The sequence below is a fragment of the Zophobas morio genome, unplaced genomic scaffold, assembly GCF_036711695.1.
Source record: "Zophobas morio isolate AGI-343-1 ecotype UQ-CSIRO unplaced genomic scaffold, CSIRO_AGI_Zmor_V1 ptg000029l, whole genome shotgun sequence".
NCBI classification, from domain to species: domain Eukaryota; kingdom Metazoa; phylum Arthropoda; class Insecta; order Coleoptera; family Tenebrionidae; genus Zophobas; species Zophobas morio.
In genome coordinates this window covers 3,657,195-3,673,313 of record NW_026972134.1, presented here as the reverse complement: position 1 = coordinate 3,673,313, position 16,119 = coordinate 3,657,195, and the positions used below count along the sequence as shown (strand labels likewise).

The following is a 16,119-nucleotide window of genomic DNA, read 5'->3' as shown; positions in this document are numbered from 1 at the left end:
AAAAAATATATATTTCATGGCAGATCCTTCTCACATTTACAAAAATATTAGGTCTGCATTGGTAAATAACAAAATAAATAATTCCGGACGAATTGGTTAGTAAATATGCGTTACCAAGCAATGAAGTTAATATTAAATACATTGAGGACTTTGCGGATTTCAAAAATATTTCGAATTAAAGTTAGCACCAAAATTAAGTAGTGATTTGTACATTCTGAATCATTTTAACAAAATGGAAGTTTCTTTGGCATGTAATTTAATAAATTTTGATGTAGGTGCGAGGCTCGAATTTTTGTGTAACACAACTGCTGGGTTTATCAAAATTTTAAGTAAATGGTTTCGTATCATTTCGTCCCGATGTGACATTTCGGCTATTAGCACGTGAATACAAAAACACTTTGAAATTTTTGCAAGAAATTATTGTTTTATTTAAAAAATCAATATTGGGAAAGGGGGGCAATTGGAAACCAGTACAGACAGGTTTAATTTTGTGAACAAAAACTATTTTAAATCTTCGGGAATACTTTTTAAACATTAGAGGTTATAAATTTTTGTGTACGTCAAGATGTTCACAAGAATGCGTTAGAAAACATTTTTAATCAAATAAGACTGAGACAAGAAATACCAAATGCACTTCAATTTATTAAAAATTTATGTGTAATTTAAAGCGTCGAAAGTACCTACAGTAGGGGAAGTTATACAGTATCAAATGATCAAAATTTATTAGGGATAAGAGATTTACCAGCTTCAAGTAATGCCGTTTCTTCTGCAGTCTCGACAGCTTCTCTTCCTATGGGTTGGAACAGTTACAACCAAGCATTTTGTATTGTAACACAAAATTGTTTAAAGTTGCCAGCTACATTTTAGCAAGAATTAGACGAAATTTAAAGTATGTATGTTAATCGTCTACAAGCAATTATTACCAAAAAATTTTCTAGGCCTTATACGAAATTCGTTTGTTTAAGAGAATTTACAGTTAATTCATTAACATAACCAATAGAACTTGTATTTAATTTGTTTTTAACTATGGAAACAATTTTTGAAAATTTAAAGAAGGTAATTCCTGAACAAAATGTTGATTTAAAAACTCTGTATTTACACGAAATGAAACTTGATCACCAAATTACCAGTTTGTCATTATATTAAATTAAAAAATTTAAAACTATTTTCTTTGTTTCGGGTTCGAATACATCGTAAAAAAGGACAACGCAAAATAAGAAGGAAAATTTTAGAAGAACGGGGTGTAGTAGAGAAAGTCGAAGTTTAGGTATAAGAGATACTTTGTTCTTTGATAGTTGGTTCATTTTTTTTAGTTCGTAATTTTGTAATATAAATCTAAATATAATTAAATCGATTTTATTTTTGTCTAGATTTAGTTTCACTTCCAATAAACAAAGGAGTCGTCTAGAATCAAAACCTGTTAAATCCACTTTTTGTAAATTTTGAGTTACAACTGTTAATTTGTTCAAAATTTAAGCTTCATTGACTGAGACGTCTATATTTGGCACATAAAGTATCACTTAACTCCTGATAAAATAAATATATATCTATTTATTTATCATTTACATATTTGTTTTATCAGTTTCAAATTACGACAAATCCCTACCCTTGACTCTCACACTGCGATAAATCCACAGGTTGGCATTAAAGCATGACAACTCCATTTTCACATTTATAATTTCACCATCTCAACAACGAAGCATTTGGTGTTTGTTGTTGTTTAGTCTTAAAATAATATAAATCATGTAATCAAAAATAAGAACTTTACGTTAAATGGACTTGTGCAAATGTGTGACAGTTTTTTGCGTTTTTCTCAAAACATAGTGTGACGAAGTTAACGGCTTTGATTCTTGATGCCTCAACTTTGGTGAATGTTCAGTGAGTAGACCAAATTTTGTACACTGACTTCTAGACTTAGTTTACGATTTCTCGTATTTTCTTGGGTCATTCTCAAAACATTCATGTTTTGGAAGCAAGTTATACTACAAAAAAGTGCCGCATAATTAGTTCCAACTTTGTGAAGACTTCCTCATAAATGTAAAACATGATTTTCACAGTGATTTACCTCTACATATTTAGCTGAAACCTGAAAATTGATGTATAATTTTGTTGTTCGGTAATATAATTTACTGGTTCATACCTTAAAACATAGAATTGGAGTATAATTTGGTACTCGTATTTCTTACCAGTCATTCACAGCGTCAACCTATTTTAGTGACGAAGTTATTCCCAATCATTTTCATTGTACGTACCGCCACTGAAAATTTGGCTGACATAGACAGAAAACTAAAATCTATATCTATACTCTGTGTGTTTCTTTCTAACTTAATCTCTTTTAAGAAGACGGCCTCAACAATCGGGAGTACCCTAACATCAATCATGTTGCGGAATATTTCTCAGAATAAGAAAAGAAAGGTGGAGCACAATGGGGGACATTTTAAAACTTTAATTTGAAAATTATTTAATTTATATTTGTGCTGTTTATAATTATTCTTTTTCAATTAAATTTGTTTCGTGATACAGCATTATTTCATTAATCTGTCGGTTCTGTCTATTTCGCGTCCACCGGCTGGGACAAATTCTTAACTTTTTAAATAACCTTTTTTTATGCAATTGAATAAACATCAATTATGTCCATTTTTATGCAACCACATAAACATCAATTAAACTTCACAAAATAAGTATAATACAGGGACATTTTTTTAACTCTGAACATAGACCGTAAATGGCCTACGTTCAGTTTTAAAAAACACACATCAATGCATTGGTAACTATGCAACCAACATTACGCATAGCCGCTCCATACCACATTGATTTTGAAATTTTTTTAAAACTGACGCTGTTTTTGAAACGTCAAATTATTTCATTTCATAAAAAATGTATTCCACAAAAGAAAAACTTCAAATAATTCACTGGTATCACGCTGGTAATAGCATACGCAATATACGCGATCTCTTCTCAGTGAGTTACCCATAATTTTCAACATTTTTGCAAAATTTAATAACACAGGGTGTGTGGTACAGGCACACCACAAAAGAAATCGGCTTTGCTGTGTCCTCACTGAAGAAAATAAATTGAATATTTTGTGCTATGCGGAAGAAAATCCCATGTCTTCTTTAAGAATGACGGCAAATTATTTTGATATTTCTCCCTCATCAGTTAGAAAGGTTTTGAAAGAATTCAAGTACAAACCTTATAAATTTACGAACCACCAACAACTTTCTGAAGACGATAAAATTAAAAGAACAGATTTTTGTGAAACACTGTTCAATTTATTAAATGAAAATGAAGAAATTTTACACAAAATACTTTTTACAGATGAAGCGTCGTTTTCAATAAATGGCGAAGTGAATTCACAAAATTATCGGTTAGCTTCCAGTTACCCACTTATCCTTTCCATATTAATCCTTTCCTTACAGATATTGGTCCCGTACTAATCCTCGTCTACAAAATTTAACGCGAACGCAGTATAATAGAAAAGTCAATGTGTGGGCCGGAGTAATAAATAACACACTAATTGGTCCATTTTTTATCGATGGAAATTTAAATGCAACAAAATTCTTGCAACTCCTCGAGACACAAATAATCCCCCAGAATGAAACTTTAAATATTGAAGATCCATGGTTCCAAATGGATGGAGCCCCCGCACATTCTGCTGTTACAATTACTCACTATTTAAACGAAATGTTTGCTGAACGTTGGATAGGGAAATTTGGTCCAATAGCTTGGCCAACTCGGTCTCCGGACTTATCACCAAATGTTTTTTTTTCTTTGGGGGCACTTAAAGAACAACATTTACACTAATGTGGTGATAAATGATGTTCAGAAACTAAAAAATCGCATAACTGATGCCTACAGGAATGTTGAACCTCGTTTTATTCACAATGCTGTGCAAGGTTTTTACAACAGGCTCGGTTATTGCCTAGAAAATGAAGGTGGTCACTTTGAATATTTATTAAAGTAAATTTCGTACTTGTTTCTGTTAGTAAATAAATTTCACATGTTCGTTAATCGTGTTTACTTGAGTATGCTTGAATGTTGAATGATACTAATGACAGCACAATGACAGTTTGCAAGTTGGAACACCATTTTGTAATAAATCGTAGTTATGCAACCAACATTACACGTATTGATGTGTGTTTTTTAAAACTGAACATAGGTCTTTACGGTCTATGTTCAAAGTTAAAAAAATGTCCCTGTATACTCAGAAATGTACCCGAGAAATTCTACAACACACTATCATGTAAGAAACATTTATAATAACCCTGTATTATACACCAAACAAACACCGTTGTGCCTTTGCAGCCAAGACGACTACACCATAGGAAAGTTGTTTTTACTTTCATAGTATAAGTTAAGACATTTTTGAAAGGTGTTTCTTTTACGGTTACTTTAACACATCTGTATTTACATTCCTAGGGACTGACAGATTCCGAAATCGTGAACCAGAGCTGAATTTGTGTGAAAGAACAAAACTGATTATAAAATACTGGTAACTTAAGCAATCAGAATATAAATAAGTAATAATCCTATTTTTTGTACCTACAAAATTAATTTGTTACGGAGAAAGATATTACAGGCAGTTACCTCGGCGTTGATGCACCACGAATAAAATGAGTTGAGTTTGTGAATTATTTATAGCAGAAGATGGAAGTGTATCGAGTTGCCTGTTAATCAAAACATTTTCGAAAGCTTCTCCTTCTTAAGCTAATGCTTAAGTTTAAATTGGATCGTTATCACTATATCACCTGCTATAAAAAAAAGTACAAACCACCAAGTTTTTTAAGATAATAAATAAATCTGCAAGATTTAAAAGATAAGAAATCTAACCGCATTGGAACCATATTATGGTGTTTTATCTGTTGGAAGCTATACCGCTAGATAGTGTTTTTATCTTTATTGAATAATTGTCATAATTTGATCATTACAATTTTTTCTATTCCTTTAAATATCAAGAGAAATGCCAAAATGAATAACATTCCATGAGTGGCCTCACTCCTTGGTAGATTTGCGCGGATCACTGACTATATGCAGAAAACATCTCGCTTCTACATTGCGAATTAAATTTGATACCGAATAACATAAACAAAATTCATTCTTGAACTAAGACTTTCAATAGAATAATAGTTCACTGAATGCAACATAGAAGCAGTTTTAACCAAAAGACTGTATGTATCGAAATGTAAAAACGGGCTTTGGCGTCTTTATAAAAAATTTAATATAAATGCTGTTAATTTCCTGACCTCCCCAATTCAGTTATTCCTTGAACTATAAACAAAATTTATATTTAATTTACACTCAACGGTGATAAACGATCAGGTAAGTACGTGATTTATTATTAATTAATTACACGTTCAGTATCATCAAGACAAAGTTTGTAGGTCATATTTAGTTGACTTTCAACATCATCAAATACAACCCTGAAGTTTACAGGACTTCAAATAGACACGCGTCGTATTAAGGATCGATGATTGTTGGTCATAAAATTTTATTAACACAAAACTCGTGTCTTTCCTAGATATCATTTACTTTAACTTCAATACAGCTGTAAACTTGCGCAGAAATACAAAATGTAAATCAAGTAAGGATCAGCCCCAAAATTGAACCTTGAGGAACACCTTTTAAAATCACCGTAGTGCCCGAAATTTTATTGTTTACTGAAACTATTTGAGTTCCATCTCGCAGATAAGATTTAAAAAAATGTATTTGTATTACCACGTATACCGTAACATTCTATGTACCGGAGAATCGACACAATCGAACGCTTTCGAGAGATCGAATAAAGTTGCAGATACAGAAAAAAATTGTTAAAGTCATCAGGGTGTACGGACGAAACTGCCTTATATTATTTACTAATTATCTATTAATATTTGGCCTCTTTTAGTTATTCCATTCTGTATTGAGTTTTTAAAAGTTTAATAATATTCTCAACTTCAGATGAAGTATTATAATGTCTAACAATATCTAAAACTTGCAAATTGTTTTTCACTTTGCGTATTTGTCATTGTACCAAGTGTTTGTGCTACTCTTTTACTTCCCGAGCGTAAGCGAATCTCACTTGAAATTTATAATATGATGTTTTACATTCACTTAAATTTGTTTCTTTCAATTCGGTTCAAATATTTCGATGACGTCATCCCAAAAACTAATGGCCGTGGAAATTATTAGCCTTCAGGTAGGTAAAACAAGAGTTACTTTTTCCCTCAAATTTCCGGATACTCAATGGCGTCGATACTACAAATCAGTAATGTTCTCTTAAAAAATAATAAAAACCAAAAATATGTTGCATTTTTATTTTTTGACAAAATGAGGATTAATGATGATGATTGGAGTAATTAAAGTAAATATGCATGTATTGTCAATTGTTGTTTATTGTAAAATATACTTTTTTTATTTATCTATTATATAGAAATATCATAATTAATGATTATAATAATATCGCATAAAAAAGTTAAAGTACAATGTATAATTTACCAACTAAATTAACAAGTAAATATTTACAAATGCTAGAGCAGTATTTATGACTTATTCTATTTAAAATACAAATTACTGTTCAATCATACCGTTATCCCCTTAGGTATCTTGTGGAAGCAAATTTAAAAAATATTAATTACATTAAAAACAAATCGCAAGTTTAGATTCATAATGGTTTGCACATTTAAGATAGATAATAATATGTTTTGTAATTACTTTTGCACATGTTTAATTCTTATTTTTGATATGTTGTCTTATGGATCGTGTATCCTTTTTCGACATTAAATACATATTATTACATATATTATTTCATAAATCAATTTCAGTTTATTGTGTCGTACAGAACAAATTAAGTACATACGAAATTACAACAAAAATAAATTTATTGGTCATGCCCTCCAGGGCAAGCAATACGTAGCGAATTTAACGTATTTTGTTCACTAGTAGTCGTGAAACTTCGATTATTCACTTGACACAAGTTTCTGAAGTTGTTTATTATTGAGATAGAATGTTGAGATAGGAAAAATAAATAAATAGCAGATTGTACAACCAGAGTAGATATGATGCCGATATCACCTGAGGACGAAAGTCGCGTAAAGATGATATGAGCAGTGATGATAACTATAAACAGTCAATTATTTAAAAAAGTTAACAACACTAGTACTTACTAACGTGGTATTAGCGAAACAGTACCTAAAAGTAATTATATTTAACCAAATAAACAGTTTTCACACTACTTACTATTATTCGTGGTCCCTGCAACATATTCATTCAAATCATTTTATGAAATCAATCACTTTCTAATTGACAAGTGACATTTTTATCTGCGTAGAAAGTGTTGGCGGAGCAAAACGGAGATAAGGTAAATTCGTGAAAAAAGCGCTGTGAGTTCTCCCTGTTATTATTAGGAGTTTTTAATGTAATGATTTTTTTGTAGCATCTGAATAAACAATCATAAATCCGTACGATACTTTGCCTTTGTATCAAAATACAACATCTGACCTGAAAGAAGGCAATTTATTCTAACTTACTTATTTAACCCTCTTCTTTGTTATATCAAAACTAGCTGACCCGGCAAACGTTTTGCCATATAAATTATTTCTAGTGAATATTTTGGTAGTTAAATAAAAAATTAAATTAAAATAAATAAATAAATTTAAATTAAATTATAAATTATACATAAAAATTTATCGTGCGACAATGATTATATTCAACAGCCATCTTGCAACCCTATTGCGCATCGGAGGATGAAGGTAAAGATACTAATATCGTTAATAAAAATTTCGTCCAAAAAATAAAATTTTTGGGTGGGCCACCCTTATCACCAAGGGGCATAAAAAATAGTTTACTACCGATTCTCAGACCTACCTGTGTTAGGATTCCATGGATAAATAAATTCCTTTTTATATTAAGATGTTTGCGAAAAAAAATTGTTATGCGATACCCACCAAAAGCCAGTTTTATCCTCTACTGTACAGAAATGAACGTATTTCTGTATTGAAAAAAACTATGATTTGATGCTTGTTTTTGTCAGTCTTCGTTTTCGTTTCAATTGACGCTTTATAACTTTAGAATTTAAATGTCAATACCAAGTGTGTTAAAGTAACCAAAAAAGTAGGTTGTATAAAACAACTCTCACCTGTACCACTTTAAATTGAAATAAAATAAACTCACCGATATTCGAAACCAGACCATACGTCAAAAAAAACTGTCTACATTACAACATATAAATTATATTATTAAAAAAAAACTAACGATTTCGTTTAGATGTTAAAGCTTCTGGAAATTCCGTCAAACAAACCTTAAAATCTCAATGTGGTTGCGTGTGATTTTTTTTCGATCTATAACTTTGTTGTGAGTAGATATTCAATAATACATAACATGAAAGTATCAGATATTATGTTCTTTGTCACTGTTAAAATTTGTGGAGGGCTGCCAATTTGAAATGTTGCAATATGTACGTATCCAAGCAAAAACAAAACTTGCATTACAAATTGTCAACTGTCAAAAAGATATTGTAACAGTTTTGAAATACTCCTATTTAGTGTCCCTAGATATACTTTCCAAAGTATACTCCTATTTATTTAAATTAATCGATACTGTTTGATTAAACAAAATGAGTTTGTCTGCAAATGAGTATTGTGATATGTATTTAATGCTTGGAGAGTCCAAATGAATGCTGACCAAGTGGCACCCAGGTGCACTGAGCGTTACCCAAATGGACGAAATCCTAGCCCCAATGTTTTTAGACGGCGTAAACAATCTTTAAGAGAAAATTGTTAGCCTCTAGGCTAACTTGGTCTACCAAGTCTCACAAGAAGCAATTATTGATGTTGTTCTTGAAGATCCTACAACTAGGGTTAGGCAAATAGGTTGGCTGTTGGATGTACGGTTCAAACTGTGAACAGGGTTATTCGTGATGAGGAATAACATTCTTACCATTACACAAAAGTCCAAGCCCTATTGCCTGCCGATTATGACTCCAGAATGGAATTTGGTAGAATGGTACTTCAGAGGGACGATGCTTTTTCTGTCCCAAGATTTTGTGGACCGATGAATCTCCGTTTACGAATAATGGCATATTCAATAGAGAAATAGAGCATCAACATCGGTTTAGTTTGAATGTGTGGACACGAATTATAGGGAATTACCTTATGGGGTCTGAGATTTCTTTGACAATTAGAAGGAATATTAATTTTTATTTTTGGAGTCATATGAAAGGTCTGGTTTACCAAACAATCCAACAAAATTTAGAAGATTTGAGGTAGTGAATTGTTCATGCTACTACCTGGTGCTTTATAAATACGATCAGACGTCTGTTTGTTGGCTAACGGGAAAATATTTAAAAATAAATGTTTTTCTACCCATATTGAGAAAATGTTGAATTTTTATTGCATTTTGGATTGAGAAAATTGACAATTTTTCAATCTATTGAAGAATAAGCACTTTTTCTGCTCATATTGAGAAAATGCTGAATTTTTACTGCATTTTAGATTGAGAAAATTGACCATTTTCAACCTATTGAAGAATGAGCAGTATTCTCCACAGCTTTTGTCCAATGAGAACGCTACATTTTCTTTTCTCCACAGTTCCCCACTATCACCCCTAATAAAAATTGAACTCGTCCATGCGTTACCCTGGTTATGTTTTGTTTACACACGTCATCATTAATGTTAATAAAAATAACTCTTTAATTTTTTTGTCTTTATTTTCTTGATTATATGAACAGGAAAAGTATATTGCTAAACTCGTGAGAAATTGGTCATCCCACTCGGATGAGTTCCTCCAGATTGGCTCGTTCCGGAAACTCGTCCTCGTGCAATGACCAACTTTCTCATTCGTTGAACAATATACTATTGCTTGCGACCCTTCGTCGGAATATTATTTCATCATGTTCGGAATGATTCTATTATTGTTATTATTTATTGAGAAATTGAAACCGCTCTATTTTAAATCGCTAATATAATACCAATATTAATTAACCTGCCATTAAGGAATTAGTTTGTGTTAATGAAACACCGTTGTCGTTTCTTTAGGTGGTTACGACCATTCCTACCGTCGACCTAGTCGAAGAATCTCAAAGTTCTGTCCAGAGCATCCAGAGCACCGCCACCACCGAAAGCGTAAAAGTACGCAAAGGTCCACGTCTAGAGGTCCATCAAGAACCAGAAGGTGCCGTCATCTCTGCCGATCAACTAGCCGAATACTACTGGAGCGGCGGCGGCCCTTACATGCTCCAAGAGCAAGTCGCCCAATTCCTCGGGATCAAGTCCTTCAAGAGGAAGTATCCCAACATTTCGAGGCGCGTCGTCGACATGCAAGAACGCGATTTTATACGTGAAAGTGGCTTGGCTGGGGAGGCCATGTGTGATTTAGGATTGACAGCTGTCAACAGTAGCGATATTTTGGACATTATGTATTCGGACTTTCAAGACAAATACGAAGAGTATTGCAAGCATCAGCGCGATCGGCAAGCAAAGGATCTGATTAATAAGCAGAAAGCGCTCAGTTTGGCTGCTAGTCAGGAGAAGGCAAAGATGGATATCACGCAACAGGCGGTGCAGTCCGCGGCTAGTTGGAATGCTAGTTTTAATAAGGTAAGTTTGGGAAATTGTTAAGTTTGTTTAATGGAATTATTGCGGGTTGATTCGACTGTCTGGCGCTTGTTAGTAGAGTCTTAATACGAATAGTAAAGTTTGCTAATAGGTTTGACGGCTATTAACGTTTGTGTTGATATTTTCCGCATTGTTGCTTACCGGCTGGAGTGATAGAAGCAGGATCTGTTTCGGCGCAACCTAATGCATGATCTATTTCGTTTTTGAAATGACGCCTGAAATTATTTGCAAAGAAACGTTCGTTCATCAATCTGCTGAAGCGAACTTTATTTTACGTTAGATACACATGAGAAATTACTTCAACAGCTGAACTAAAAAAGAGCAATACCTAGAAAGTAGTTTTTATCTTTGAGAAAATTTGTGACTTATTTACGCAGTTGAATTATTTTGCAAGTAATTTCATTCCGTAGTGATAATTCAGATTTAGACCTACAGACTGCTTTTTTCTTTATATATTTTGTGTGTTAGTCACGCATCGTTTCAAAACGGCGTAACACATAGAGCTCTTACAAGTGAGCTATAAGGTTTAAAGGTAGTAATTCCAGCAATTTCAGTACGGTTAAATTTTTGAACTGCCAACACTTTGCCAACAAAGCGATTGGTTGATGATTTAACCTATCGTGGAAGGCCTATAAATTGGTACAACGTGATCATTCAAGTCATCATAGAATTCCAAAGCATATTAATACTCTTTGCAAGTATTTAACTTTTTTTTTAATCTTAAATGAAACTATACACGTGGAGCCTTACAAACCAGAAACATTCATTTAGTTTGTGTGAAATGGACTAAACGGTTACTGTCGAGCGATATTTTGACCGTTGACAACTAAACTGGCTGTTTGACATTGACATTTCAACTAGCGGTTAACTGCCAACAATGGACAATAAAACACCCAACCTCGATATAAAAATCTGTTCGTTAAAATAAAATCTTATCTAAACACATTCATGACAGTGAAACTAAAGTTATTTAGACGAGAAGTTTGCTCGACTTCGAGGCCTAATCCAATAAATCCAGTTTATTATTAGATAAATAACAATAGTTGATTCTTCAAATTGTATTTTTTTGTGGTAAGACAGTAAATAATTAAAACAAAAAGTAACAATGCGCTTTGAAAATTTTGGGAAAATTAGTAAGCCATTTATGATTATTCCATAAAATAAATTGATTCATTTTTTTTTAACATTATTTGAAAACAGTTAAATCCACGTATACTACTAAAACACAAAGAATTTTGCATCTTGAAGCACATTTGTTAACAAATATTAATTTGATAAATGTTTTCTATTATATCAATATTCTGCAAAGGATGAATAAATAAATTTTTATCGTTGCTCATCTGAAAAAGTCGTTTTGTAGATTCTAAAACAAACTGAATATTTATTTTTTAAATATTATTTTTTTACGATAACCCATGTACTTATCGTTAAAAGTATGAAAAACTTAATTAAACCACAAATAAAGGGGCATCTGACAATATAATTTTCAGGCAGCATTACCTAACAAAATTTCAGAAGAAGTGTAAAATTTGTATACAATTTTTTATATATTTTTTTAAATAGAGCTAGCATATTTTTTGCACATCTAGTTAGCAAAATTTTGAATTGATGTCATAAAATTTTTGTGAATTTTGAATTGATGTCATCAAATTTTTGTGGATGAGCAGACAAATTTTGGTTTATATTTTTACGCCATGTACACGATATAAATAAAACACATCAAAAATTTCACAACACAGTAGTGTTGTGTTCAGTAGTTTAGACAATTATTTCTAATAAAATCGTGAATTCATGACCGACAGAAGGAAACAAAAATTTCGTTTTTCATAATGTGGGGGCTACGTATGAAACGTCGGTAGAACATAAAATTAGCTATTTATCAAGTAGACGCAATTACAATACTACAAAATGAGAACGTGCAAGATAAAAATAATGCAGATATATTTGTACGCTTGGTAAAAACAGTGTTAAAACTATTAATAAAGTGAAAACTGACAACCAAAAATTCCATCAAAAAAAGCATTCATAAATACATCAATAATAACATAAATAGAACTTTTCGTTCCTACAAAAAAATAGAAAACGAACAGAGCAGTTAGTCGACCTTCATTCCACTGAAATTGCGAATGATTTTTTTTTTAATAAAAAATATGTTATTCGCTTCGTCTAAAATATGATCTTCAGGTGTTCATATTCCTGAATTATAAACGTGAAATAAACAGAACTTAAACTGGACAAATTAGGTATAAGGAAACGGTTAAGAATTTCATTTGTAACCTTGCTTCACACATTTTTTAAATTACCATAAAATACATATTTTTGATGTTAATACTACATTATCAAATTGTATGAACAAATTATATCAAAACTGCAGTCTAAATTAGAAAAAAAAAAATACATATAAAATTTTGCAAAAAATAGGTTTTAGGTATATGATCAAGTCGATCTTAGCACTTCCAACTACTTCTCATGAATTTTGTTTTTCCAATTTTAATACAGTAAACAAAGCATTACGTAACATTAATGTTTCTTGAATGAAAAAATAAATATTAAAAAGTGTGACAATTTCAGGCCCGACGGGACCAGAGGAAATCTTGCATGGACCTACAAACTCTGACTATTCACTTCCCCAAGGGTAGAATGAAACAAATTAGTAAACCTAAAATTGGTTACTATCCAGTAGCTTTAGTTCCAGGACAATTCACAGATTATTACAAAGTGAGTTAAAAATGCTAGAATTATAAACATATTGAACATTAATAAATGCTGCGTTTGTTACAGGAATTTACACCTACGGAAATCAACAACCTCCCATTAAACACAATGTGTTACAATCCCATTATCAAAAATATCCACCAAGAAATGGAGTGTGATAGTCAGACCGATGGTTCAGGATCTGAATCCGACTCGAGTAGTTCAGACTCTGATAGCTCCTACAGTGGATCATCAGACGCTGAAGATTGTACACTGTGCAAGCCTGCCCCGAAAAGGGTTGCTGCAGCGCAATAGTTGCAATTAATTAAGACACACTTTTCTGTTTAGTGATAGTTAAGTTATATAAATTTTTGTACATACATGTCATAACATTAATAAAACTTATAAGGGGAAGTATGTGTCATAAAAGATGAAAATAACACTTGTTTAGGTGTGGACTTTGTTACACGGAGTTGTGTAAGCAGTTGACTAGATCGGCTGTGATTTTTTTTTGCACTTAATATTTTGCTTTATGTTTTTATAAATATACGTTTTCTTAAGATTTCTGATTTCAATTTTTCAGCATATATAGAAAAAGTAAATGAAGTAACTGGTTTTCAATCCGTGGAGGGTGCACCCATTTAGAATTTACTGGTGTTGGTGAAACAGGGATCATAAATACTGCGGTTTGGGTGGTATGTACACTTCAAAGTGATCCATATCTACCATGCCATTTAAAGTTTTAGAGAAATAAAACCCGTGTTATTTCTAAATGAAGTTTTTTATTCTGGATCCAAAAATGAAAAAATATACAATGTGTTTCATAAAAAACGCTGGATATATGCATATATAGTGAACCAAGAGCTATAAGGTTATATGGCCATCATAAAATCATCCCATTGTATCGAAGTTAAGTTGTTTACAATAGAAAAGGTTTTAGGGTCGTAAATAACGAGTCCACTACAGCTCGACCGGCTCTTGCGGTTTCATTCAGGGGCGGCTTTCACTAAATATGAAAATCCACCACTCCACTATTTCTTTGCTACCTGCAGTCGCTGAGGGTTCCGAAATAACCACTCGCTTTGAAAGCCGGCCCTGTTAAATATGAGCAAGAAATGTTTAGAAGATTGTGGTGACCGAATTTAAATCAAACTTTTCGCGCTGAAATTAATTGACAACGGCGCGAAATCACATTTGAATAATTTTAATTTGAAAAAAAAGAGTTCAATCACAAAAAGGAAATCCTTAAACATAGGCAACCAAATATGCATGGATGGTCTAATGCACGTAGCGCTTAGGAGTTAGTTTGCATGATCTTTGGGTTAGATGGCAGCACGTAGCGCTAGGGTAATTTCAGTTAGAGGGTTGGTAGAAAAACGGCATGGTAGGGCATTACGAATGTGGCTGTGTGTGTGTGACCACGTGGTAAGAGCTAGGTTTAAATTAGTTGGTTTGGTAGTTAATAAAACGGGAGGAAGCCTTTGTTTAACGACGATCAAACGTATTTTTCATAATGATACAGTTGTCCCCAACCCGCGCGTTAAATTCTTGCGCCCTTTTAATCGAAAATTGCAGACTTCCGGTCGGACGCGAACACGTGTTGTGAATCTGTTCTTTGTTTGAAAATTCACAAATCAGGCTACTTTTTCTTAATACTCAGCTAGAGCAAACACAATTTAACAATCAGGATTATTTAAATTAACCATTTGCTAGAAGATTTCATGAAATTCACTTAGTCAGGAAAAACACCTTATGTTTAATTACGAATAGGTCTCTGGATGCATATACGTGAGTGTTACATTAGAACACTTCTAAATTCTTCACACAATATTGCTAATAGTTCATTTACGGCAGTTAAACAAGTTCATTATACTGCGGACTGGCGGGGGGTTATGATATTTTCTCCCCTCAGGTGGTTATCATCGTTATCACGATTAATTCATCGGGGCATGTTTCGCAACGCCAGATTGATTAATTAATTAAGGCATGCCCCCAACGCTACAGAAAATTCACGTTGTTACACCACTGTTTATTTGTTGGTTCTTATCTTTAAAAGAAAACTCGCTTTGACCCAAAAGGCGTTATTATTAACAATAAACTTTACATATATTTAACTGTAACACGTGTTCACGTAAGTACCGGCGAACGGGGAGTCCGTGGCGAGGCGGAAGTATGGTGGAGCCTCGCTTTTTTTGTGTCAGCGCCATCTCGGAGATTTTCGCAACAACGTTACCGAGACGCTTTTTCCTCGCAACGATTTTGGAACTTACATCACCGAGACGCTTTTTCCCTCGGAGCGATGATTGGATATTTTTGTATTTGTTTATTATGTGTTTTGTTGGGGTAACCAGTTCGTAGTATTTTAACTTCTCAAAGTAAATTATTTTTGAAGTAACCAATCATTTAGATCATGATATAATTTGGCATAATGTAAACTCTTTGTTTGAACCGTTGATAAAGTGTGGCAAATATTAATCTCCTGTAAATTATGTTAACTCTGCAATTTTCACATCATACTATATTTCTTAATCTCACAATCTTAACCTCAGTAATTTTATTTGTTGTATAAATTTAATTGAACGTAAATTTCATGTTCTACAGTTCTAACCTCACATAACATTTCTATTTGTACAAGTTTATTTCACACCAGATCTTTCGTCTCATAAATCCTTGCTAAGTTTTGTTTTGTAAATACTTTGTTGATGAATGTTTTCTATCATATAAATTATTTGATGTCCAACTTTAATCCCACATAAGAATTATTTGTTGTTTAAGATTTCACAAGATTGTATGGCGAATTTAAATGTTGTTTATTGCTCTTTGAAACTTTAACACT

The 16,119-nt window shown here is 32.5% G+C and overlaps 1 protein-coding gene and 1 long non-coding RNA gene across 3 annotated transcripts in view; one reads left to right on the top strand and one right to left on the bottom strand.

Moving 5' to 3' along the window:
• Positions 1-13,845, top strand: part of LOC135137682 (titin-like) — a 36,072-nt gene extending 22,227 nt beyond the window's left edge. Inside the window, exons 6-8 of the mRNA XM_064067396.1 lie at positions 10,011-10,571; positions 13,161-13,307; positions 13,371-13,845. Coding sequence (XP_063923466.1) covers positions 10,011-10,571; positions 13,161-13,307; positions 13,371-13,598 — 936 coding nt within the window. The 3' untranslated portion in view covers positions 13,599-13,845. The remainder of the gene's footprint in view (positions 1-10,010; positions 10,572-13,160; positions 13,308-13,370) is intronic.
• Positions 6,823-7,277, bottom strand: LOC135137771 (uncharacterized). 2 transcript variants are annotated; one of them, XR_010281939.1, is made up of 3 exons: positions 7,216-7,277; positions 7,147-7,167; positions 6,823-7,095 (listed from the first exon to the last, which is right to left on the bottom strand). It is a non-coding gene; the product is annotated as an uncharacterized LOC135137771 (long non-coding RNA). The 2 variants fall into 2 exon arrangements; XR_010281940.1 differs by having other exon boundaries at positions 7,143-7,167; positions 7,216-7,271.
• Positions 13,846-16,119: the final 2,274 nt, after the last annotated feature.